The 24,134-nt window shown below is 49.3% G+C and overlaps 1 protein-coding gene and 1 long non-coding RNA gene across 2 annotated transcripts; both read left to right on the top strand.

The window, feature by feature from the left end:
* The first annotated feature begins 2,746 nt into the window (after window positions 1–2,746).
* Window positions 2,747–15,060, top strand: zmp:0000001236 (mastermind-like protein 2). The gene is given in 6 exon segments (XM_060075794.1): window positions 2,747–2,823; window positions 4,025–4,613; window positions 4,615–5,412; window positions 12,296–12,445; window positions 12,739–12,847; window positions 13,165–15,060. Coding segments are annotated over 6 exon segments (2,598 nt in total). The 3' UTR covers window positions 14,040–15,060.
* On the top strand, window positions 5,439–10,641 carry LOC132474210 (uncharacterized). The gene is made up of 2 exons (XR_009529620.1): window positions 5,439–9,145; window positions 9,363–10,641. It is a non-coding gene; the product is annotated as an uncharacterized LOC132474210 (long non-coding RNA).
* Window positions 15,061–24,134: the final 9,074 nt, after the last annotated feature.

Here is a 24,134-nt window from a genome sequence, read left to right on the forward strand (position 1 = left end):
GTGAGGGGGGGGGGGGTTATGCGGGCAACATGGCTGCTTGGCTGATGTCACTTTGGTTCTCGCTGTGAGGCGAACGTCTGGGAATCTGCCTCCCACTGCAGTACTCCCCCTCTCTGTCTGTCTGTCTCTTTCACACTCTTTTACTCTTTTCTCTCTCTCTCTCTCTCTCTCTCTCTCTCTCTCTCTCTCTCTCTCTCTCTCTCTCCGGTCCTTGTTTATGTCCTTGTTCACGTTAGAAGAGAACCCTCCTAAACAGCTGATCAGTAGGTTTTTGGTTGATGAAGATGTTGGAGTGGATTGGATAGGGTTGCTTCAGGGCCGTCCTGATTCACACACAATGTGGGGAGACGTTGTGATGAGGTGTCGTTATAGAGTATTCCTAGAACTGCTCTCTAGCTCTGCGTTTTGATACGTTGTGACTTCTGAGGAAACTGGTTCAGACAGGTTTTTATAATTTTTTAAATGGAAAATTCACAAAAGTCATAAAACAGGAACTCAGGTTCTTGCACATTCCTTCTTTGGAATAGGAAGTTGCTTGTGACCGATAGAGTTTGGACAGATCCCAGGCAATACGCTTGATATGTTTGTATGTGTTAGAACCTCTCCTATGGAGGGAGTGTCACTTTCAGAGAGATCCAGAGCTTCTAAGCTCATGAAATGTTAATCAAGAAAAGATCTATTTTCAGTCACTTGCAGATCTACCCAGAGGGTTCAGAGCAGCTTTAGCCCCGCCGGCGAACCAGACACAAACCGCTCTTTAATTCACTGATAAAACACAGTAGTCGTTCTGTAAACCTCTGAACGAACACTGAAAAGAAAATACCCCGATTTCATGATCCGACTCTAACAAAATTCCAGCGCCACAAAGCCCTTCCAGGGTTTAAACAATGACCTTTTGAATGGGGAGGTGGGTGGGGGGGGGGGGACGCAGCCAGCCTGCAGTCGGTTTATTAAACGAGGTCGCTACATGGAAGAGGCACGCCTGAGTTACAGGGGCACCACATCCACTGGCCTCTTCCATTATTCATGGCCTGTTTTCCCTGGCTGGCCATCAGCCTTGAAGGAGGACGCATCTCTCTCTCTCTCTCTCTCTCTCTCTCTCTCTCTCTCTCTCTCTCTCTCTCTCTCTCTCTCTCTCTCTCTCTCTCTCTCTCTCTCTCTCTCTCTCTCTCCTCTCTCGCCTCTCCCTTTCTATCTCCCATTTCCATCTCTCTCTCCCTCTCTCCCCTTTCCATCTCTCTCTTTCCCTCTCTCCCCTTTCCATCTCTCTCTCCCTCTTTCTCTCTCTCCCTCTCTCTCTCTCTTTCTCCCCTTTCCATCTCACTCTCTCTCGCTCTCTCCCCCTTTCCATCTCTCTCTCTCTTTCTCTCTCCCCCTCTCCTTCCTCATCTCCACACTGAAAGAAGGGGGCAGGATAGTGTAGCGTTGTGTTTGTGCGACTCCCGGCCAAAAGGTTCAGGGTTCAAACCCAGAATGTCTGTAGTCATCCTCGAGCGAGATGCCCCAACAAGCCTGACTGCTCCCTAATGACATGCAATAATTCACTCTAATTAAGTCTGGATGAACCAAACTGTCTGCTAATGACACTAAATAGAATCTCAAGACTGAGCGACTCACACTCTAAAAACACTTCCTCTGATATATTTCCACCCTGGATCCAGCTGTCTTCTCTTCCTTATTTTTTTTAATTGTGGTTTCACTACGCCTTTCCGTGGCACACAAAGTCCATCAGTGTTACTATACACCTAATGTTGTATTCAATCCAAATGGAAACGTGACAGCCATCTCTATATGAGATCCACAGCGATGTGTAATTATGCCTCATTAACGACTCATCAACGTCCCCGTCATTGTCATCAGTGTCACCACCAGCACGCTAGCCTGCTACATCAGAGCTATATTAATGCCCTGATTGAAACAACCAGGATCGGTCTCAATACATCCCCCCCACTTATGGTGCAAGCACCACACAAGATAGTGTTAGCATCCCTTGCTTGAGTGGGCAGCACGGCAAACCATGTGACGAGTAGCAGTGCACGTGTGAGTATTTGAAGCACGCCATGCTGTCCTTAGCGTTGCACCAGGCTAGTATTATCAGCTAACCCTGCAGCAGGCGGAGTAGTGAAACATGTTTGTGCGTCGTGTGCCAGCAGGTGAAAACGACTCCCGTGTGCTGTGGTACCGGTGCACAGATCGGTGTAGAGTTTCACCCAGTGTTTCCATGGCTGTGTGTTGAGATGGCAGCGTCTTGCATGTCCTTGCAGGGAGCGATCAGTCAGCTTCCCCCCCCCCCCCCCCCCCCCGGGGCTACACACTCCACTTCTGTTAGCTCTGTGTGAGTTCAATTTAAATACTGACCACACAATCCACCGAGGGCAATGTGTGTGCGCTACTTGGGGGAAAACGAGTAACACACGTGCACAAACGCTCACAAACGCACGCAGACACACACGCACACAGACACAAACACACACACACAAACATAGACACAAACACACACACACACACACACACACACCCACACACACACACACACACACACACACACAAACATCAGATTATTAATGGATCTTTATTAGCCTATGCACACACACACACACACACACGCATCATATTATTATTTAATGACTTTTCCCATATCCACACTTCACATTATTACATATTACAACAGATCGAAGTCCAGGAAGGTAAAAGTCTGAGCTGATCATCGATCGACAGTCTGAGAGAGGTCTAGGGATGACGTTCCATGAGGCTGCGCGGCGTCCACGTTCGTTCCACCCTCCCATCCTCGCGCTCAGGCAGCGGGGACGTGCTTATTAACGCGTAACAAAGACACTCGCGGGGAGGACAGATAGCAGGAGAGGTACACCCACAGCCACGCGTTAATCAGACACTCAAACAACAAAGGAATACCCGCGATCTAACGAGCCGCGGTGGAGGGAGAATATCATTTATGCAAATGAAGGGGAGAACAGACAAAGGAAGTTTTATTTCCCACTGTAGTCGTCCACATGAGATTCCTGTAAAGGCTCTACCATGTCGCTGATATCTCCCCTTATTAAACACATCATGTATCTTGTCTCTTCTTGTTCAATCGGGCCTTTTTACGCTGAGGCTGCTTAGTTTGGAGTAGCCACTGCGCGTTCCTGCTGATGGTGGTGGCGTTGTGAGGGGATGTTAGTTGTTGAAGTGCATAGTTTCCTTTGGTTCAGCATATCTGGTTCAGTAGTACGAGTGGTTCCTATTAATTACAACACAGCAATTCAAGAGCGTAATTATTTTTTTTAGCTTGACTGTACCATGGTAACAGTTGCTTTTATGGCACTGCATTAAAACAAGGTCGTTAAGCGAGCGGAGATCTTCACATTCAGCTGTGTAGACAGAAACGTCGCTGGGAGCTACTTGTAAGAAGGGATTAATTTACATGTTTAATGCTGGGGGATGGTTTTTATAAAAATCCATCGCAGTGTAACTTAGATGTATCATAATGTGAACCGGCTCACTTAATGCACCACTCGGGCAATGATTCTACACTGGCTGGACGTTGTTATAAAAACATTACGGGAGGATTACCGTTTGATTTTAATAACACAACGATGAACAGTTTTTATTTGGTTTCGTTTTAAGATAATTAGTAGGTTGGGATTAACGTTCTCTGGTCAAGAACCTAATATTCTTATTCTTATGGCGCCTAGTAAATATTTTTTAATAGTATGTATAAGTTCATTATATCTACTAGTAGTGTCTGTGAACAACATTTCTACTCCTCTAATTGTGTATGTACATATATTATCTATATTTTTTGTTTTTTATTCTTATAGAAATAAATACAAATATTTATTGCTGTACTTATTGCTTCCCTATGGTCATCCGATTACTCAACCATCATAGGTCATTTAAACAGTTTTGTAGCCACTCGGTGTAACCCTTTTCTGTCTCACATGTTTGAATGCACTGTAACCACATGTTACCATGTGAAATGATAAAGTGTTCGGAATTGAATAAATTGATCTTATGACGACAGCCGTCCTCATCCTGTCTTCTTCGTGTCCCCACAGCTGCAAGGCTCCCTGCGCAGGAAGCTCGAGGGCCACGCTCCGGGCCCCCTCCCCAAGCAGAACGGCCTCTCCTGTGGCATCTCCGGCGCTGACTTCAAGCGTGCCCGCCTGGACCGCGGGGGCCTGGGCCCGCCTCACGGCCCCTGCGGCCACAACTTCGCCCAGCCCCAGTCCCTGCAGGGACACCCGTCCTCCTCCTCCTCCTCGTCCTCCTCGGCCTCGTCCATGGACAGCGTCCTGCACAGGAAGAGCTTCATGCTGCCGCCGGGCGTGGACGCCGACACCTTCAACCTGACGCTGAAGGAGATGAAGCAGGAGCCCAGCGAGGTGGCGTCCTGCGGCCAGTCCACCGCCGACATGATCTTCGACTTCAAGGAGGAGGGCGGCGGCCAGATCGACCCCGAGCTGCAGGACCTGTTCGACGAGCTGACCAAGACGGTGCCGTCGCTCAACGACCTGGAGTTCGAGAAGATGCTGAAGCAGGACGACGCCTTTGGGCTGGACCTGGAGCGGACCGGCTCCACGGGGGTTGGGGGGGGGGCCCGCCGGCCTCTTCGCCCTCCTGGGGGACAAGCCCATCAAGACGGAGTTCTCCCCGACGGACTACTGCCACGCGCACGCCAGCTCGCCTCAGCTGCGGCCGGCGTCGGCGGGGCCCTCCTTCACCATGACCGGCGGGCCCCTGGCCTCCGCGTCGCCCTCCGCCTTGGGCCAGAAGCCCCCCGGCGGCCCGCCCCCCAGGCCCATGCCCTGCTGGCCCGAGGTGTCCCACGCGGAGCAGCTCAAGCAGATGGCGGCGAACCAGCAGCAGCCCAACACCCTGCTCCACCACCAACACCCCCACCCCCATCACCCCCGCCACCAACACCACCTGCAGCACCACCAGAACGCCCCCGCCGGGATGGCGGGCTGGGCGCCCTCCGTCAACCCCCACTCCGCCGCCGGCCCCGGCTTCTCCCAGGACAAGGCCCCGCTCAACCCCCAGCGCATGGCCGGCCCGCAGGCCAAGGGGATCAACCACTGCCTCTTCAAGGCCAACGGCCACAACGGAGTGGGCGGCGGCCACCTGGACATGAAGGTCCTGAGCACCAAGCCCACGTTGCACTTCAGTCCCAAGGTGGCGACCTCGCCCAACGCACCCATGTCCGTGATGACGGGCGCCCTCAACAAAACCTCAGTCCAGCAGCAGCAGCAGCAGCAGCAGCAGCAGCCGCCGCCGTCGACCCCGGGTCAGAACCAGAACCAGCACCACTACCAGACCTCCCAGATCCCGGGGCCGGGGTCCCAGTGTCTGCAGCAGAAGGCCCTACCTCAGCACGGACCGGGACTACATTTCAAACTGGCCCAGCGGCAGGTAAGACCCCGCCGGTTTCCCCCTGTGCACTAAACAATCCTCACACCATGACTGATGGCCTGGTCGTGGGGTAGAAAAGAACCGACGACAAGCAGCGTTTTAAGGTCTGTGTCTGGCTGGTTGATCTAAAGTCCGAACCCAAATCAGGCCGATTCTGGTTTACGAAGACAATTTGCTTCCTTGCAAAGATATGTTATTACCTTCTGTCATTGATTGTCTTAGTATTTTCGATTACTTTAATGAGGTAAGAAAGTGTGAAGTATAACATGTTACTAGAATTCTAGTAAAGCAATGCATAGACAGAGAGAAAATACAAAGAGAATACATTTACTTTAAAAGTAGAACGTTGCAGCACACAACCACTGTAGTACTGAGGTAACAGGATGCATGTTTCACGCAGTAATAGGATACCAAGCAGAGTGTGTCACCTCAGTGTTTGCCAACATGCACGGAGCAGTGGTGCAGCACAGCAGCTGGATTATTGGCGCCACTGCAAGGCACGAGACCCTGCCTCGCTGGGCCGGGCTACCTTGAAAAGGAGATTGTTAAATCTTAATGGGCTCCCCTTGTTAAAAAAAAAAAGGTTAAATCTTTCTTTTGAAGATATTCAATTTGGTTTTATTTAAAAACATGTCAGTGCCCCCCCACTGCTCCACCCTCAGTTGTTAGATTGTCATTGTTGGAAGTGGAGATATATTTTGGAAGAATACAGACCACTAGAAAGTGTTAGAATTGTGTTAGAATTATTAAAAACACATATTGTGTGTGGCATTTGCTCATGAATGGCTTTAGAGTCCTAGATGAAGGAATAGAGTGACCACATTTTCAAACTCCCAAACCGGGACCCTTAAGTGCACTGTGCGTTCACGCTTGTGCACATGTTTGCGCTCGGCAAAAGTCCCCTGCTGAGATTCCCATTTCAGATCACTGTCACCGGCATTTGACTCTATAGAGTAGGGCGCAACTGTGCTAGTTCCCGCTCGCAGCAACCGCTTATGGTTGGCCGTCTTAATATGATCTTTTATGTCTGCATTTCCACCGCGCGTGACCAAAATTGTACTCTTGCAGCGTCGGCAGAATACAGAATTTTCTTTGCTGGCTATTTCCTAAGAAAAGTGCAAGCCTTCTAGAGGTCTGCTGACAGACTGCCAGACAGAGTCTAAAGCATCAAAGGCTAGCAGTAGACTTTGATTGATTGAAATGGATACAGACAATCAGTGATGAAATTGTGGTGCAATGTTTATGTTTTTTGATTGGGTTAGGTAATAATGAGTGGGAAAGAGGATGATAAACGCTGAAAACAAGTATATTGTCGTTATTATATTTAATTGTGGTGAATAGCGGGACAAAATAGGGACAATTTAGTGTTTAATAGATATTTTGGGCAACCAGGTGAAAATGTCAGGTGAACCGGGACGTTGGATTAATGTATGTAGGTAGCATAAAGAGAAAAGTTATAATTGGAAAGGGAAAGCCCAAAGATTGGATTTTTTAAAACAGAAGCAACAGTATTATGAAACCTAGGCGATGGGATGGCTATAAAAATTGCTGACTTAAAAAACTGTGTTTGCACTGACATTAAAGGCAGAAAATTGAACATCAGCGACGTGCACTCTCACATCTGCACAATGCACACGCACACCAGCACAGTGCACATGCACATCAACATACGTGCACATCTCACACACACCTCAGCACTGCTACTGGGAAAAAAATTGCAGGGTACTGCACTTCTCCTACATGTTCCCGCATTTTCCCTGGCTCGCGACCTTCCCCGCCGAAACTCGCGAGAAGGAACAATGTGCTGCTGTTAGCTTGCGGCGGTCGTTCTCCTTGCTACTGCCCTAGCTAGCTGCTTCCGCGACTCCCTTGAATATTCATTTCCTCTGCTTGCATCCCGCATTGACTGTGACACAGATTGCCAGCGCCGGCTGGATTAACATGCAGGACTTCTAATTCTCTGGCTGTCACGGTGGCTTCCCGTCAGGCCCCAGATATGCGCAGCGGGGTTTGCTAATTGGAAGTTGTTAGCTACAAGGGACAAGCGGAGGAAAATGACGGTAATCTGCTTAGCTGTGTACTGGAGGTTCAAGCACTGATTTGTTATGATTGAGGAGGCTCTCCCCCAACTCCCTATTCTCTCTCTCTCTCTCTCTCTCTCTCTCTCTCTCTCTCTCTCCCTCTCTCCCTCTCTCCCTCTCTCTCTCTCTCTCTCTCTCTCTCTCTCTCTCTGTCTATGTCTCCATCTCTGTCTCTCTCTCTGTCTCCCTCTCCTAAGAATGGTATCTCTTGATGCCTTTGTTTATAGATCAAAAAGATCATTTGTGTGCTGATCACTCTTTTTAAACCTCTGTATGAAGTAACATAAAACACAAACGGTTTGACCAAGACGAAAAAAAGAGCATGGATGCTTTCTTTTTTTACTCTGTAGGTTATGTTAAGGTTATGATGTTATTTTTCGTTTGACCTCATAGTATTATTATACTTGAGCAATAGGGTAACAATCCCTCTGAATAAAAGACATGAAAGCATTTGAATGAAGAACACTTATCTGTAATGTAATTCAGCTGGACTACTCTTTCCATGATAAAATTGCTAAATAATAGCTATATACATAGTAGTCATTTTGTTATATATAATAGTAAATAAATGACTACTACCTAAATACAATCAAAGGCACACAGTACTTGGTTTAAAAATGTATGTGGAAACACAAATTGGACTGAGCCGCAAAGTTGAATTATCAATCAAGATTATTGCACAGGACATATCTGTCTCGAATCCCCACCGTGACCAAAGAGATGCCCATGGATGCCGCAGTATTACAGGCCTATTGTAGATCAATCATTATGTGTGGTTGTTTTGCCCTTAGCCTCCTCTCAGCAGTGCGGCGTGGACCATATGGTTTTATGAAGAGCTGTAGTTTTATAAAATATGCGGGTTGCCCAATGTACACACACACACACACACACACACACACACACACACACACACACACACACACACACACACACACACACACACACACACACACACACACACACACACACACACACACACACACACACACACACACACACAAGCTCTCTGCATCCACTTCACTTACACAAGGCTTAAATACAAGCCAGCAAATTCACAATGAAGCAGTCATCATAGCATTGAACAAAGGATAATAAACACATAGATAGGCAAATTGTACTGACAGTTTTTGCCATACACACACATTACTTATTTGTAAATCATATTCGTGAGTTTGGTGTGCTACATACAGCAATTTCTTTTATCGGACTCCACATGTTTGCATTAATAATGTGAACATAAACATAGGAAAGCTTAGAAAATATCTGGATTCCCAAAAGACAAACCAGCAGCCAACTGAAGACAGCCAGCTCACTTATTCTCAAAGTATTTTTCCAACAGGCTAGCACTAGCATAGCCCCATGGCTCACTAATCCTGCTAAAATTATATTTTGCTAATGCATAGACCTACAGGCAGTGTGACTATGGTGAAATATAATTGGCTAATGCACTGGGATGATACCATAATAGCTTCTAGCATTACATCATGTTAGCATAATTTCCATACTAGCCCATAGGTCTCCACCAGACAGTGTGCTAGGGTTAAATACTGGGCTAAATCACTAGCATAACATCATGTTCCGCACAATGTTAGCACTGTGCTAGTATGTTAGCATAATAGCTATGTTAGCCCATAGACCTCCACCAGGCTAGGGTTAAATACTGGGATTACCCACAACCATAAAACTATCCATAAAATCAATGCATGATGTTAGCACTGTGCTAGTGTGACATAATATTCGCATAATAACCATGCCAGCCTCTAGACCTCCTCCAGGAAGTGTGGCTTATGTACTAGCATAGCATCATGTTAGCATAATAAGCACAACTTTTATGCTAACATGGGGCTATGCTAGTGTACAGAGCTGCAGGCTGTGTGGCTAGGGTTAAATACTTGGCTGTTTCACAGAGGGCGGCTCGCAGAGGGGGCAGCAGAAGTATCTTCCCACAGTGAGTTGAATTAGTAATGGGTGGAAATAAAGGGACCCCAGTGGTGATCTAATCCCCCCGATGTAGCACCAGCTAACAACATAGTTCCCTTCCTTTCTGCTGGCTTTTAACTATACCCTATGGGCCCTTGTTCAACTGGCGGCAATCTTGGTCCTCGCAGCGATTGTGGGATCTAGCCTTCTATTCCCCCAACCCAGCTAGCGTTTGAAAGCAAGACCGCCGCTAGGTGAATAAAACCCTAGGGCTGCGGGCTAACGGTGGCTAATGTTGCTTCGGTTTGCTGGTGGGGAAGAATGTAAAATGAGTGAATCCAGTGACAAAAATGAGTGAATCCAGTGTTAGTAGCAACAGACAAAAATGCTCAACAAATGTAGAGGAAGATATCCAGCTGGATGTGTTGTGTTCTCTCAGAATAAACCTCCCAGCGTTGCTTGTCATGTTGGCAGCCCAGTTGTTGTTGTTGTTGTTGTGTAGATTGCTCTGGGCTCATTTTAGAGAGAGAAATAAGCTTTCTTTTACATCTTGTACCATGTTTCTTAACGGCTCCAGCTGAATTAGTTACAATGAAATGTGTTTTTTAATTTTAATGACCAACAACTCTATTCACTCTTTGCCTGCCACAGATATCCCCAACAAATTAGTCGAGTTTGTCTTAAGGAGATTTTGTTTTTGTAATCGACTGAGGTAGTAATGCCCTCATATACATATATGCACACTGTTCTTGCACCACCCAATTGTCACTACGGCAACGGGGCGGGGAGGGGCCCTGGGGTAGTGGGAATGATTGGGTCGGGGTGGTGGTTGTGGGAGAGGGGTGGGAGGGTGGATTGTGGGGTCAGTGTGACTGCGGTGCCCGTGAAGGGAGCGCTTGTTTCCTGGGAAAGTGAGCCGGGGCCAAGTCCAGATGCCGAGGCCGTCCCTGGGGACGGCGTAGCGCTATAGAGCTGCAGGATGTAGAGAGAGAGAGGGGGAGTGGGGGGGGGAGTCAGACACAGAGAGGGAGCGAGAGAGATACAGAGAGAGTGGGAAACAGAGAGAGGGAGACAGAGAGATACTCAAGCACAGAGAGAGAAGGACAGACGTGAAGACTGAAAGAGAGAGAGAGAGAGAGAGAGAGAGAGAGAGAGAGAGAGAGAGAGAGAGAGAGAGAGAGAGAGAGAGAGAGAGAGAGAGAGGGAGGCACACTGACAGAGAGAGAGAAAGGGGGAGAGAGAGAGAGACTGACAGAGAGCGAGAGAAAGAGAGGGAGGCAGGATCTCTCTCAGCTGCCTGTTTTCACGTCTCTCCCTCCGCGCCCCTTCCCTCCCCGTCTCTCTCTGCCCAACATGTGGGACTCATTTACAGCGGGGACTAGCTGACATCCTAGTCAGAAAGATGAAGAATACACACACACACACACGGCATCCATGACACATTTGAGATGACATAGGGATGAGCAAGATAGATAGAGAGACAGTGGGAGAGAGTGGCACTCACACTAAGACACAAGGAAAACAAAACTCTTGTGGTTTGGGGGAAGATTGGTGGTGGTGAGAGAGGAGGTGGTGTTGGTGTTTTCTTCCAACAAAGAGCCCATCAGATTTGGTCCAAACAGTTAAAAGATTCTCACGGTGGCTTGGAGAGGAATGAAGTGAAGCGAACCAGGGCCGGTATAGTGACCAACTGTTTGGACACGGTCAGTCACCACCACCGAGCCACCTCATTGGCCAGATGGAGGGCCAACCAGCCGCTGGCTGCCAGTGTTAATGTTCTGAATAAATATTGGCCTCTGACGTCTCGGATGTTTGTTTTCATATTTATCGCTGCTCCTATTCTGTCCCCACCGTGCGGTTAAGCGAGAACAAGCGTAACAACCAACAGTTTGTCGAGTTTTTCCCAGGTCTTTTATCATCCCTGATTACAGCAGTTTGGAGGGTTTGGATACCTACACAGTGGAATCTGATTTATAACATTACTTTTTATTTGAATTTCTATCAGGAGCCTAATGTGGTCTCCCCTTATTTAATCAAATCTCTTATCGCCCTTTTCATCGAAACTGTGTCAACACTGTGACTAATAATTATAGGTGTGTGCGTGTGTGTTGAAATGAGTGCAAATTTAATGCCAGAGAGCAGATGCTTGTAAAAGCAATCCCACCGTTCCCACGTATTAGACCAATGCCTTAGGGGGTAAAAAAAGATTTACATTGTTATCAGAGTGAAACACAAAGGCTTAAACACACAGTATCCTTCCATCTGGTAAAACTACCTGGAAATCCGCACTTTGGCCAGGAGGAGTCGTTGGACACAGAAATCAGTTTAGACATTTCTGTTGTCTAATGGCGTGTTTTATGAGCCAAAGAGTTTTTTTTTAAGTGGGCTTGTCACGTCAAGCGTAACTCATGAATGAGGGTCAACGAGCACTGGTTAAACGCAGGCTGTGTCGAGCTCCCACAGCTCCCCATGTCTCTTATATTCCTCCCACTCTCTTTAGACACAATCATCAGGGGAAACGTAGGCCTTGAAAAGGACTCCACAAACCCCCCCCCCCCCCACCTCCGGAAAATGAAAGCCTCTTTTCTGGGTCTTCCCTGTTCTTCTGCGGAGGGAGGAGGAGGGAGTAGCCCGTACCACAGTATGAACACTGAATGGCATCATTGACACGGATCACCTGTTTATGGTGAATGTCCGTCCTCTAGTGGTGGGACTTTGTAATTGCGTTTGCACTTTTGTGCGACCGCAATTGTGTTAATCTTCCCACGGTCCACCTGGCTTTCTGGCGCAGCGCCAGAAGCAAGCGTAGCAAACCGGGGAAAAGTGCCGATGTGAAAGTAACGCAATGTTGTGTTTTTCTATTTCTCCGTCTCTTATCTTAGGGTATTTCTCCTGGACCCCGGTTGCCCATTAACGGCCAGTCTCAGGCACAACAGCGACCTCTGGTGGCCATCGGACAGCAGAAAAGCCCCGCCAAAACCCCGGTTCTGCAGCGACAGCTCAACCAATCGCTTCACCCGCTTGGCGAGGCGGTAAGAGAAAAAAAAAAAAAAAAAAACGACAGTCAGCTTAAAATTGCCGTGTTCCCTACAGAGCTTGTGAATCATAGTTTGTATTTAAAGGAGTATTAACTCTCCTATACTGTCGCAGTCAAGACAGTTTGGTAATGGAACGTGTCCGTCTTTTTCGTAGCCTTGACAGAAACAAGTTGTGTATTTTAAATCTTTAACAGATTTCTTCAACCTCTTAAAATATTTGAGAAGAGGTCCGTCATTTCCAAACAGTTTTTAATCCTTTTTCTCGCCTCCTTGTTTTGGTGCCTCAGGACAAAGACAATCCACAGGACCAGTTCAGCAGGCACCTAACCCGACCGCCACCGGACTACAAACAGACCAGGAGCCTGGGAGGAGGACCACCTGGGACCCTCTTCACAGGTACAGACAGACCTCTTCTGGACCACCCTGTTACCTGCTGGACCTAACCCTAACCCTAACCTGACCCTAACATTAACCTCTCAGTAGAACCTCTGACAGTCAATGCGAGAGATACAGGATTTGGTATAGCTAAATCCTTTTTAGTTGTTTGCCAGAGCTTTAATTCTGGGTCTTCAAAGCTTTTTTACAGCGAGTTTCTTGTGCAACTAATTTAGGAGCAGGCATTAGGGGAATCTTTCTCAAGCAATGGGAACACTGGAGCAAGAGTATACACAGAAAACGTTGTGTGTTGATGTGCGTGTTCCTTTTCGTTAAAGGTATGAACCCCTCCCAGTCCATGAGCAACGGTCCTGACACCGGCCTCCCACCCATGGCCTGCCACTTGCCCCACAACCCTGGCCCCAAGATGAACCCCGCTCCGGGGGACAGGAGGTTCGGCGTGGGCGGCGGAGGTCTTCCAGGCCCCTGTCTCGGCCCCTTCCAGCCGCAGACCAACCAGCACCGCATGGGACTCGCCGGCGCTGCCAACAAGCCCCGCCTCCAGCGGCCTGGCGCCCAGGGAAGTCCCTTCTCCATGAACGGGGCACCGCCCTCCAGGCCCTCCCTCGACCAGCAGGCCCCGGCTCCAGGCCCCGGTTCGGGGCTTGCGGGGCTGCTGTCGGGGGTCAATGCGGCCTGGCTCCCGGGGATGAAGCAAGGCCAGGGCCAGGGGGTGGCTCCCGGGCTGGGTGGTGGCGGTGGCGGTGGTGGTGGTGTGAGGAGGCTCACCAACCCACCGCCCCCACACGGCACCAAGCTGGACGGGTCATCGAACCATGCATACCAGCAGAGGCACACCGGCCCGCCCAACCAGGTGGCACCAGACATGGGCCCGCTCCTCGCTATGAACCCCGCCCTAAGAAACAACCTGCCCCCCAGAACCAACCAGCCCATCCCGGGGAACCCCAGCCAGTCCTCCCCGGAGCAGAGGGTGCCGGCCGGGAACTTCTCGGGGGCAAGCCCGTCGCCCGGTACCTACCAGAACAACCGGGTCAACCGGCTGACCTTCGACTTCCTGCCCGAGGGGGACAACACGGTGCCGGGCATCAACACAGACTCGGACTTCATCGACTCCCTGCTCAAGTCGGGCTCAGGGAACGACGACTGGATGAAGGACATTAATCTGGACGAGATCCTCGGAGGTCACTCCTGAACCTCGGAGTCGGGGCATGGGAGAGGCGGACCCCCCGTCGTTACCTAAAGGGTTGTCTCACATGTCAGACCGTAGATGACCTGTCTGAAGTCTGATGGAAGACCAGCTCAAAACGGGTTGCTCCCTTTTCTCTCACTTATTATTTTTTTTGGACCAATCATGTTTGCTGGAGACATCTTTAAGCATGTGATTGGATATTAACAGCGAACCTGGACTCGGCCATCGATCGGAAGAAAAACTGTCTGTTATGGTTTCAAATGAACTTGACTGGCAGACTGGCCACTGTAGAAATACATTAATAAAAATCCTTTCCAGAAAACGTTGTCTACTTAAGTGAATCACTTTTTCTACGGTAAAATATCTCCAAGGCGTAACGCCGCCCCTCCAGTTGTTGGTTTCCCAGCCCAGGCTCTGTGCTGTCTCGCCCCAGAAGTTCTGCTATACCATAGTAGGACTGCTGGACCTATTTTGCGTGAGAGAGTTACATTTGTAAATTATGTTAAAAAAATATTTTTTTTATAAACTAATTGTATTGTTTGCTATCCAAGTAACATGTTTTGTATGTATTGCCGTGAAGTCGTATTCTCTCTGTAGTTCTCAGGTCTTTTGTTCTGGGGAAGATGACAGAGAAAAAGAGTTTTGTCACGGTGGCCATATTTGTAGTCTTTGTGCCCATGTTGTGGTTCATAGATAGAGGATACAATAACAAATGCAAAAACAGTGGGGGTGAAAATCATTGCTGTATTCTTTAAAAACCTATTCTTGCATTATTGAGCGTTGTTTCCGTATAAGCATCCAATATATATAGCATGATATTAACCTAAAACATTTTTCTTTTGTTTATATATCATGTACAGTATATCTTGACACATAATTATTTTCCTACTTATTCTTCAAACTTTTCATCTGTGGTAGATTTTGATGCAAATAAAGAATTGTAACCATTTGATTTCTTCCACATAATATTTAATAAATATTGGGATATTGTAATTTGTGTAATTAATAAAGTTGATTGAAAAGGTGTCTTTTCCATGCAAAATGATTCTTTATCCTTGTAGCATCAATATAATTTATATTGGTGTAGTGGTTACAAAATTACTATGAATGTCCTTTACTACGTTAGATCTAAATTTTACTAATGTGCTTAATTAATTAATTGATAATTTAGTCTAAATTCACGGGGGAATCAAAACATCAATGGGTTTCTATTTCATCCTTACTGACCGCAAGAGGCGGTGCTTTAAGCACTGGATTTATCCGTCTCGCGCATGCGCAGTTCGAGTACCTAATATCAACAAAGTCACCTGTGACCCCTGATGAGCTCCGGACAGCCTATATCTTCCGGTGACATCAGAGGATCTGTTCCTTTCATCTTCTCGCTTCGCAGGTATCGTATCACCTTGCTAGCTAAAAGCTAAATTGGATATTATTATCATTGATCGTTCGTTGCTGGTGGCCTTGCGACACTTGTCGGAGCCGTGAGCTGCTCACCCTCCAAAGGCCGCAACGGACCCGCCGAGAGGTTCGGATTGCGTGGAACGCATCTCCCTCGGCTGGATAAATTTACTTGTTATAATTTCGTGTTTCGGTGAAGGCAGTGTACCCGCTCCCTCTCCCAGCGTTTGTACTGCGCTTATCATTTAATTTCTCCCAGCGTTTGTATTGCGCTTATCACTTAATTTTCAAGTTGTGTATCGTTGCTATTGGTGACGGCAGTGTGTGCGCTCCCACTCGGCTTAGGTACGTTTTACCTCGGTGCCAACTCGGTTGTGCCCGCTTTGTGTTAACTGGTGAAGGCAGTGTTTTCGCTCCCGCTCCCAGCATTTATAGTTATATTTAGCCTTGTAGTTAGTAGCAGTGCTCCCGCTGAGGCTAACTGTCTGGGCTGTTATCCCGCCAATATTTGTCGGTGAAGGCTGTGCTTTCGCTCCCTCTCCCGGCATTTATACTGCACTTATTATTATCTACGTTTCGTTCTGACCGCTACCCTCAACTGGTGAAGGCAGTGCTCTCGCTCCCGCTCCCAGCAGAGGTGTGACTGTAGTTGGTAGCAGCGTTCCCGCTGAGGCTAACTTGTCTGGGTTTTTTTCTGTTCATATATCCATTGGTGAAGGTTGTGTTTTCGCCCCCTCTCCCAGTGTCTATTGTTTTTCTTGCTTTATACAGTGTTATTTTTTCTGGTTGTCAACATGGTTGGCGACCACTCATGCTCGGCCTGTATGGCTCCTCTGCAGATTGAGGATGGCCATGATTTGTGTCCCTCATGCCTTGGCCTCGGGCATCTGAAGGAGGGTCTTTCAGATGTTCCCTGCATGAACTGCACTTTTATGCCTCGGGCAGTTAGAGTGGCTAGATTAGCTGAGGTGGAACAACGGTTGGGCCTCGTTTCGTCCCCCGAACTGTTGCCCCCAGCCCAGCGACGTAATCCAGCCCAGGATGGTCGCTCCAAACGTCGGGCTGCGGTGACCGCAGGCCCCACTTCTAGGAAGAAGGTTAGGGAGTCCGGGCTTGCCTCCAAGGTAGGCCAATTGACGGCAGAGCTCGAAAGCATGAAGTGCCTCTTCCTAGCCTTTCAGGCTGGGACTGGTGCAGGGGGGCCAGGTGCTCTTGCTCCTCCGGCAGCCACCTTGGAGCCGGAGGAAGATGTGCTTTCTCTGGCAGCGTCGGCTGCCGAGTTTGCTGAATACGAGCCGGATGGGGTCCTACAGGACGCAGCCTCCCTTGCCTCCGCAGCGTGCTCCCGTCCTTCGACCCACAGCTCTACTAGTGCTTCTGAGGACAACTCAATGGGAGCCATCATTCGTATGGCCCTGGCCAGTCTGCAGCTAGACGTGCCACAAGCGCGGCCGGCTCCGGCCAGTGCTTTCTTCAGGCGTGGCCCAGCCCCCGCCAGCTTTACCGTGCCTCCATCGGAGGAGTATCTGAGGGAATTGCATGCATGCTGGAGGGATCCTAGAGCCCACTCTCATGCAACATCCGACGGTCGGTCACTGGCAGCCATGCAGGATGCACCCAAGTTTGGCTTGGACCGCATGCCAGCAGTTGAGCCAACCATAGCCGCTCTAATTGTCTCACCTGATGAGGCTCTAAGACCGGATGCGAGGTGTCCTCGTCCCCAGTGTCGGGTTACGGATGACTTGCTCTCCAAAGCCTATGACGCAGCGGCACGCATGGGACGCATAGGCAATTCTATGTCCCACCTGATGCTCGCTCTGTCAGCATCCCTGCAGGAGGTTGCAGTGGGTGCTCAGGCCCACGATTTCAGTGACGCTTCTTTGCAGGCGTTCGCACTGATGTCCAGAGAGTTGGGGCGGGTGATGTCCACTCTCGTCCAGGCTCGCCGCCAGGTTTGGTTGGCACAGTCTCCTCTTACTGAGGCGTGCAGGAGAACCCTCCGCAGTGTTCCAGTTGAACCTGGGGAGCTGTTTGGCTCTGCAGCTCTAGAGGCGCTTGAGCGAACAGTCCAGGCCAGGAAGACTCGCGAGCATCTATCTGTGCTTCAAAGGAGTGTGCCTCCTCCTAGCAGGCCTAGAGGTTCTTCAGCTGCCCCACAGCGCAGCTATCACCCACAGGCTCACCCCAGTGGCTACCTTAGGTCTCAGCGCCCACGTCCACAGCCTGCTCAGCAGCAGGCACAGGCCTTTCGGGCTCCTGAGCGGCTGCCCTCGGGTCCCATATGCTGCCCGTCGTTCCCCCAGGACCTTTAGAGGTCGGGGGACCCGGCGCTGAGGGTCAGGGGCCGGTCGTCGGATGTTTTTCCCAGCAGCAACTCAGCTATTGGGCTGCTTCCACCAGGGACCCGTGGGTGCTTTCCACCTTGACCCATGGGTACAAACTTCAGTTCCGACGCCGACCCCCAGCCTATGGCCGGGTCAAGATGACCATCATACACGACCCGGCCAAAGCCCAAGCCCTCACCCAGGAGCTTTCCGCCCTCCTGGACAAGGGTGCCATCGAGCCAGTAGATCCCCTGTTGCAACCCGGGGGGTTCTACTCGACTTATTTTCTGGTAGCAAAGAAAGACGGCGGACTCCGTCCTATCCTCGACTTGAGGGGCCTAAACAGGTTCCTGAAGATCCTGAGGTTCCACATGCTAAGCACCGCAGAGGTTCTACGTACTGTTGCCAGGGGGGAGTGGTTTACATTAGTAGACCTGAAGGATGCCTACTTTCACGTTCCCATAGCACCGCACCACAGACAGTTTCTGCGGTTTGCTTTCCAGGGGCGTCGTTTTCAGTTCAGGGTGCTCCCGTTTGGCCTCTCCCTTTCCCCACGGGTGTTCACCAGGTGTGTGGCAGCAGCCCTCTCACCCCTACAGTCACGGGGCATGAAGATCCTGCCATATCTGGACGACTGGCTCATCTGTGCACCATCCCAGTCTCAGGTGGCCCTGGACACGACACTTCTTCTCTCCCATGTGGCCCGTCTGGGTCTCCGGGTGAATCTCACGAAGAGTTGCCTGGTGCCATCGCAGAGCATAGTTTTTCTCGGTGTGTCTCTCGACGCAGTCGCCATGAAGGCCTGTCCGTCGCCACAGCGGGTGGACGGCATCCTCCGCCTCCTTCTCCTGTTTCGGGATGGCAGGCTGTTGCGCTATGTGGAGTTTTTGCGCCTCCTAGGGAAACTGACGGCTGCCGCTACAGTGGTTCCTCTAGGACTGCTGTCGCTACGCCCCCTCCAGAGGTGGCTGCACAGCTTTCATCTGGATGTCAGGTGGCATCGGCACAGGGGACTCAAGGTGTCACGCTGCTGCCTACTTGCTCTGGCTCCGTGGAGGGACAGATCGTTTCTTCTCCAGGGCATGCCCATGGGTTCCATTGCATCCCGTCCGGAAACCGTCACAACAGATGCCTCCCTCTCGGGGTGGGGTGCTGTGTGGCAGAACCGGACAGCTCAGGGGCTGTGGCCTGTTCAGGTCCGCTCAGAGCATATCAATGTTCTGGAGCTGCGGGCTGTGCACAGGGCACTGCAGTCATTTCTTCCCTTCCTGGGCGGCCGGCATGTGCTCGTGCGGTCGGACAATGTCTCGGCCGTCTCTCACATAAACCACCAGGGAGGCACCAGGTCTGCACGGCTGTTGCAGGCATCCCGGGACCTCCTGTTGTGGGCAGCACCACGCCTGGCCAGCCTGAGAGCAATGTATTTGCCTGGGGTACAGAATCAGGCTGCAGACTCACTCTCCCGTTGCAAGCCGCCGCCGGGGGAGTGGCGGCTTCATCCGGAGGTTATCCTCAACATCTGGGACGTCTTCGGCAGGGCAGAGGTGGATCTCTTTGCCACAAAGGAGTCAACCCATTGCCCCCTGTGGTTCTCCTGGACAGAGGAGAGCAGCCCTCTGGGTCAGGATGCTCTCGCCCACGATTGGCCAGAGGGTCCCCTCTATGCCTTTCCACCAATCCCTCTGATTTTTCCGACGCTACAGAGGGTCCTCCAGCAGGGTCACAGACTGCTGTTGGTAGCCCCCTTCTGGCCAGGGAGAACATGGTTTCCACTGCTGCGCAGGCTCTGCAGCAGTTCACCACAGCGCCTTCCCGACAGGAAGGATCTCCTGTCACAGTTACAGGGCAAGATCTGGCATCCCGACCCTCGTTGCCTACAGCTATGGGTCTGGCCGCTGCAGGGCCCAACCCGCTGCTGACGGAGTGCTCAGACGATGTCTGCAATACCATACTGAATGCCAGGGCGCCTTCTACCCGGGCGCAGTATGAGAATAGGTGGCAGCTATTTACGGCATGGTGTTCAGACAGGGCTGAGGACCCTGTGCATTGTTCAGTTCCAATGATTTTGGAGTTCCTCCAGTCACTCCTGGATGGCGGCCGGGCCCCAGCTACTCTGAGGGTATACGTGGCAGCCATCTCCTCCAGACATGCTCGAGTAGACAATGACACAGTGGGGGGCCACAGATTGGTGGCCCTTTTTTTGAAGGGGGCGTTGCGGTTACGACCCCCACGAGCACAGCGTGCCCCAGTATGGGATCTGCACCTGGTGCTCGATGCTTTATGCTTGCCTCCTTTTGAACCCCTGGCTCAGGTGGAGCTGAAGTGGGTCTCCACTAAAACTGCCTTTCTCCTCGCCATCGCGTCAGCGAAGCGCGTCGGGGAGCTTCATGCTCTGTCCGTGAGTGACTCATGTCTGAGGTGGAACTCGGATGGCTCAGGGGTTACCCTGTGGCCGAATCCAGCTTTCCTGCCGAAGGTTCTGTCATCGTCGAACCTCAACCGACCTGTCCGCCTGGCACAATTTGTTGCCTCGGAAGGGGAGGACAGGTTCAAACTGCTGTGTCCTGTGCGAGCTCTGAGAGCGTACGTAGCTGCGACCGCAGGCATCAGACGCTCGGACCAGCTCTTCCTCTGCTATGGTGGTCCTAGGAGGGGCTGTGCTCTCTCCAAGCAGCGATTGTCTCATTGGGTTGTGGACGTCATCACCCATGCCTATAAAGGAGGTGGTCACCCCCTGCCATCCGGGGTCAGGTGCCACTCTACCAGGGCTGTCTCAACGTCATGGGCTGCCCTGCGGGGCGTGCCCCTGGAAGACATCTGTGATGCAGCATCATGGACATCACCATGTACCTTTTCCAGGTTCTACCGGGTGAACGTTGCCACTCCCCATCCGTTGGCCGTGGTCCTGTTGCCCGACTCTGCTGTTCCCTCTCAATGAGGTAGGTGTTGGAGTTCCTCGTGACCTTGTTGGTATGGTACGTTTGTTGTGGGGGGGGGACACGTTTGTAGGGGGGGGGGGGTACGCTCGACAACGAGAGTTGGTTTTTATTGAACGCTCGACAACGAGAGTTGGTTTTTATTGAACGAGACTTCAACACGGAACAGCTGCACGAAACGATGGTCACGTCACTCTCGGTGACGGTGTCGACAATAATGAACACACGAACAATGTTAATAGAACAACACACAACCACATAACATCCCGAACCCATCAACCCCACTTAATCCTAACAACAAAACAAGTTAACAAAAGCCCCATTTGTCAACTGACAACCCCAATTCCCAGAATCCCCCGCGGCTCCGGAACACGGCGTAGCTTATATTAATCTTTATTATCTGAATGGGAAATGCAATATTTTAGGACAGATACACCATTAAACGCGTTTCTAATGACATTTCTAGCGAGAAATGTACATTTTCTTTACATTATCTTCAGTCAGTGAATGTGTATGATCTTTATTAATCTTTATTATCTGCATGGGAAATGCAATATTTTAGGACCGATTCACCGTTAAACGTGTTTCTAATAACATTTCTAGCGAGAAATATACTTTTTACTTGCATAATCTTCAGTCAGTGATTGTGTCTGATCTTTAGTTTTATAGTTATTAGGATTTGATCGGCTCGCTCGCATGTTTCAACGACGTCAGGTTGTTAGGCTGCTTTCGCTAAACTAACAGCTCGTGCTTCCTGCGTTTGTGTTATTAAACTGTTACTTTATTTAACTTTTAATGATATCATCTTGTTAGAAACACGTATATCTGAGAGCCAACCCAGTCGCCAAAAGCATATTGACAGTGTACGTTTCGTGAACACTGGATTACGTCGCATTTCAACATAAAATAGCGTGTTATACGCACGCACGCACGCACGCACGCGCACACGCAGACACAGACACAGACACGCACACACGCACACGGTGCATTTCGCTGCTAAAACAACAACAAAAAAATATTCCCTGAAATATTATTACTAAAGAACCGTTTTCCAAAGAACGAAATGTAAACCAATGCATTCTGAATGGGAGTGTTTCTCCGATTTTTCCATGCTACACAGAACGAAATGTAAACCCATGCAAATAAAGACTTCATGGTCATAATAATTTAAATATCACGAGTGTGTTGGGTGGTATTCTATTTTTTTCAACGGGGCTGCATCCAGTCACTTGACCGTCATGGTTGCTATGGTGGTTGCTATCGACCGCCCCCTCTAATCCTTACATGGCTCTAAAAACCACGCGGCAAAGGAGCTGCCGTAAATTGTGTTGTTTTTGTCGTAAACTGGGGTCCGACGGTTAAAAAATAGACAGATATTCCGAGGTATCCTTAAAAGGCAGCTTGGATGTTTTTATTTTCTGCGGTTTAGACTTCTTCTATAACCTATTTTTGAAAGCAAAACACCAAGTTCATTGATTTAACGAGGCAGGGTTATTTGAAACAATTTATTCAATAAATATTTGTGAGAGGTCATTCCTTCTCCTGAGTTTGCTTCCTATTTATGTCTAGTGTACACCCCTACTGTCCAAAAGCATCCCCCCCCCCTCCCCATATGGATTTGGAGAGTTGTTGCCACGTCCCAGTGGTGGAAGTATCATATAATATGAAAGAGGGCATTCAATTATACTACAATGATCAATTAGGAGGCCGAAGCCCTAAAGGAAGTGATGCAATAGGTGACTGAGGCGAGAACATTTAAGTAAACTGTACCTTGGGGTCTCTTATATATCAAAGGGGGTTTCAAAGGACGCATACGCTTCAACCTGTGGCTCCAGCCCTACAGGAAATGACTCAGCAAGTGCTCCATCTCGTTGCACCTGCACCCAGCGGCTTGCTTGCAAGATTTTGGCCTGAAGTTCTTCCCAGACCTATACCCTAACAGTCCAACATGCATATCTGAGAATCAGGCCTCTCTTCAATAATGACAAAATGTTATGAGAGAAATACAGATTCACTTTTTGTTATCTCATAAGCGGCGTGGTGCCGGCTCCTTTTGACCTTTTGACCCCAGACTTCAAAGACGTGGCCACAGGCCAGCTGTGTCTACACACATTAAGCCACAAATGTACACCTCCATCCCGCAAAAAATGGGGCCTAGAAACTAACCTCTGTCTTATGTACATTGACTGTACTGTTGGAGGTCACGCCCCTTTTCCGGCCTTTTCGAGATAGCTAGTGATGCTAAAATGTTTACACACATTTCCCGGGGCCCCGAGAACGACATATCCAAGATTTGTAGTTCTAGCCCATAGAGAAAAAAAGTTTTCCCAAATGGACTGTCATTTGGACAAAGCCCCTTCAGAAGTGTTGCCTGCGAGACCTAATGGTTCAGAATGTGGTGGAAAAACAGTTTTTGAGATAGGAAGGTCCTACCGCCCTGAAATTTGAATACCATATTCTAGGGCCTAACTGGGACCCCCGCACCGAAACTTGGCCCGGTCGGACCCCGAGTGCAGGAAGGGGGGGCCTGGACTTTCATAATCTTCGCTCGGTGAATGTAAAGGATGTTTGGTCGGATGTTATGACGAAGAATCATAATGTGAACGGGAATATTCTATTAATGTCTTGATATCATCTTTCGTCTCAACACTTCTGCTGCAGCCGCTTAAAGTCTCACTCCGAGAACCTTAAAATATGAATCAATCCATTAGAAGTATGAAAATATCTTCCCGGTCGTGCAACAGGGCAAACAAGGTGTCCTTTGTCATCTACGTTTTGAGACGATTGCAACAGTGCCACACATGATCATATTTGAATATGTTTCGGGGTAGTAATTAGCTGTCGATTTTGGAGGCCTTTATCAATAATGACCAGCTATAGATTTGCTTCCCGATGGCGATTTTTGACAAATTACATGTTAATTAGCATCTACACGTTAAGCTGAGTCCAATGAGATCAAGCTTGCCCTCTTGCTACACCGAGATCATGTCCTAGACCTAGGTGTACCATGTAAAATACATGTTACCATTAGCTAGAGTGTCATGCTTGGTGTCATTGGACTCATCTCAACGTGTAGATGCTAAATAACATGTCATTTGTCACAATTTTTTATCGGGAAGCAAATCAATAGCTGCTCATTATTGATTAAGGCCTCCAATTTCGACAGCTAATTACTACCATTAAACATGTTCGAATATGCTCATGTGTGGCACCGTTGTAATCGCCTGGAAGCGTAGATGTTGAAGGACACCTTGTTCGTCCTCCTACGCCACCGGGAAGATATTTACATGCTTCTGATTGACTAATGAATTGATTCAGCTATTCCCCCAGAAGTCTGGGGTCAAAAGGTCAAAAGGAGACGGCACCAGCCCCGTTGAAAAAAATAGAATACCACCCAACACACTCAGGAGATTAATGATATTTAAATTATTATGACCATG

Source organism: Gadus macrocephalus, chromosome 16 (genome assembly GCF_031168955.1).
Source record: "Gadus macrocephalus chromosome 16, ASM3116895v1".
Taxonomy (NCBI): Eukaryota; Metazoa; Chordata; class Actinopteri; order Gadiformes; family Gadidae; genus Gadus; species Gadus macrocephalus.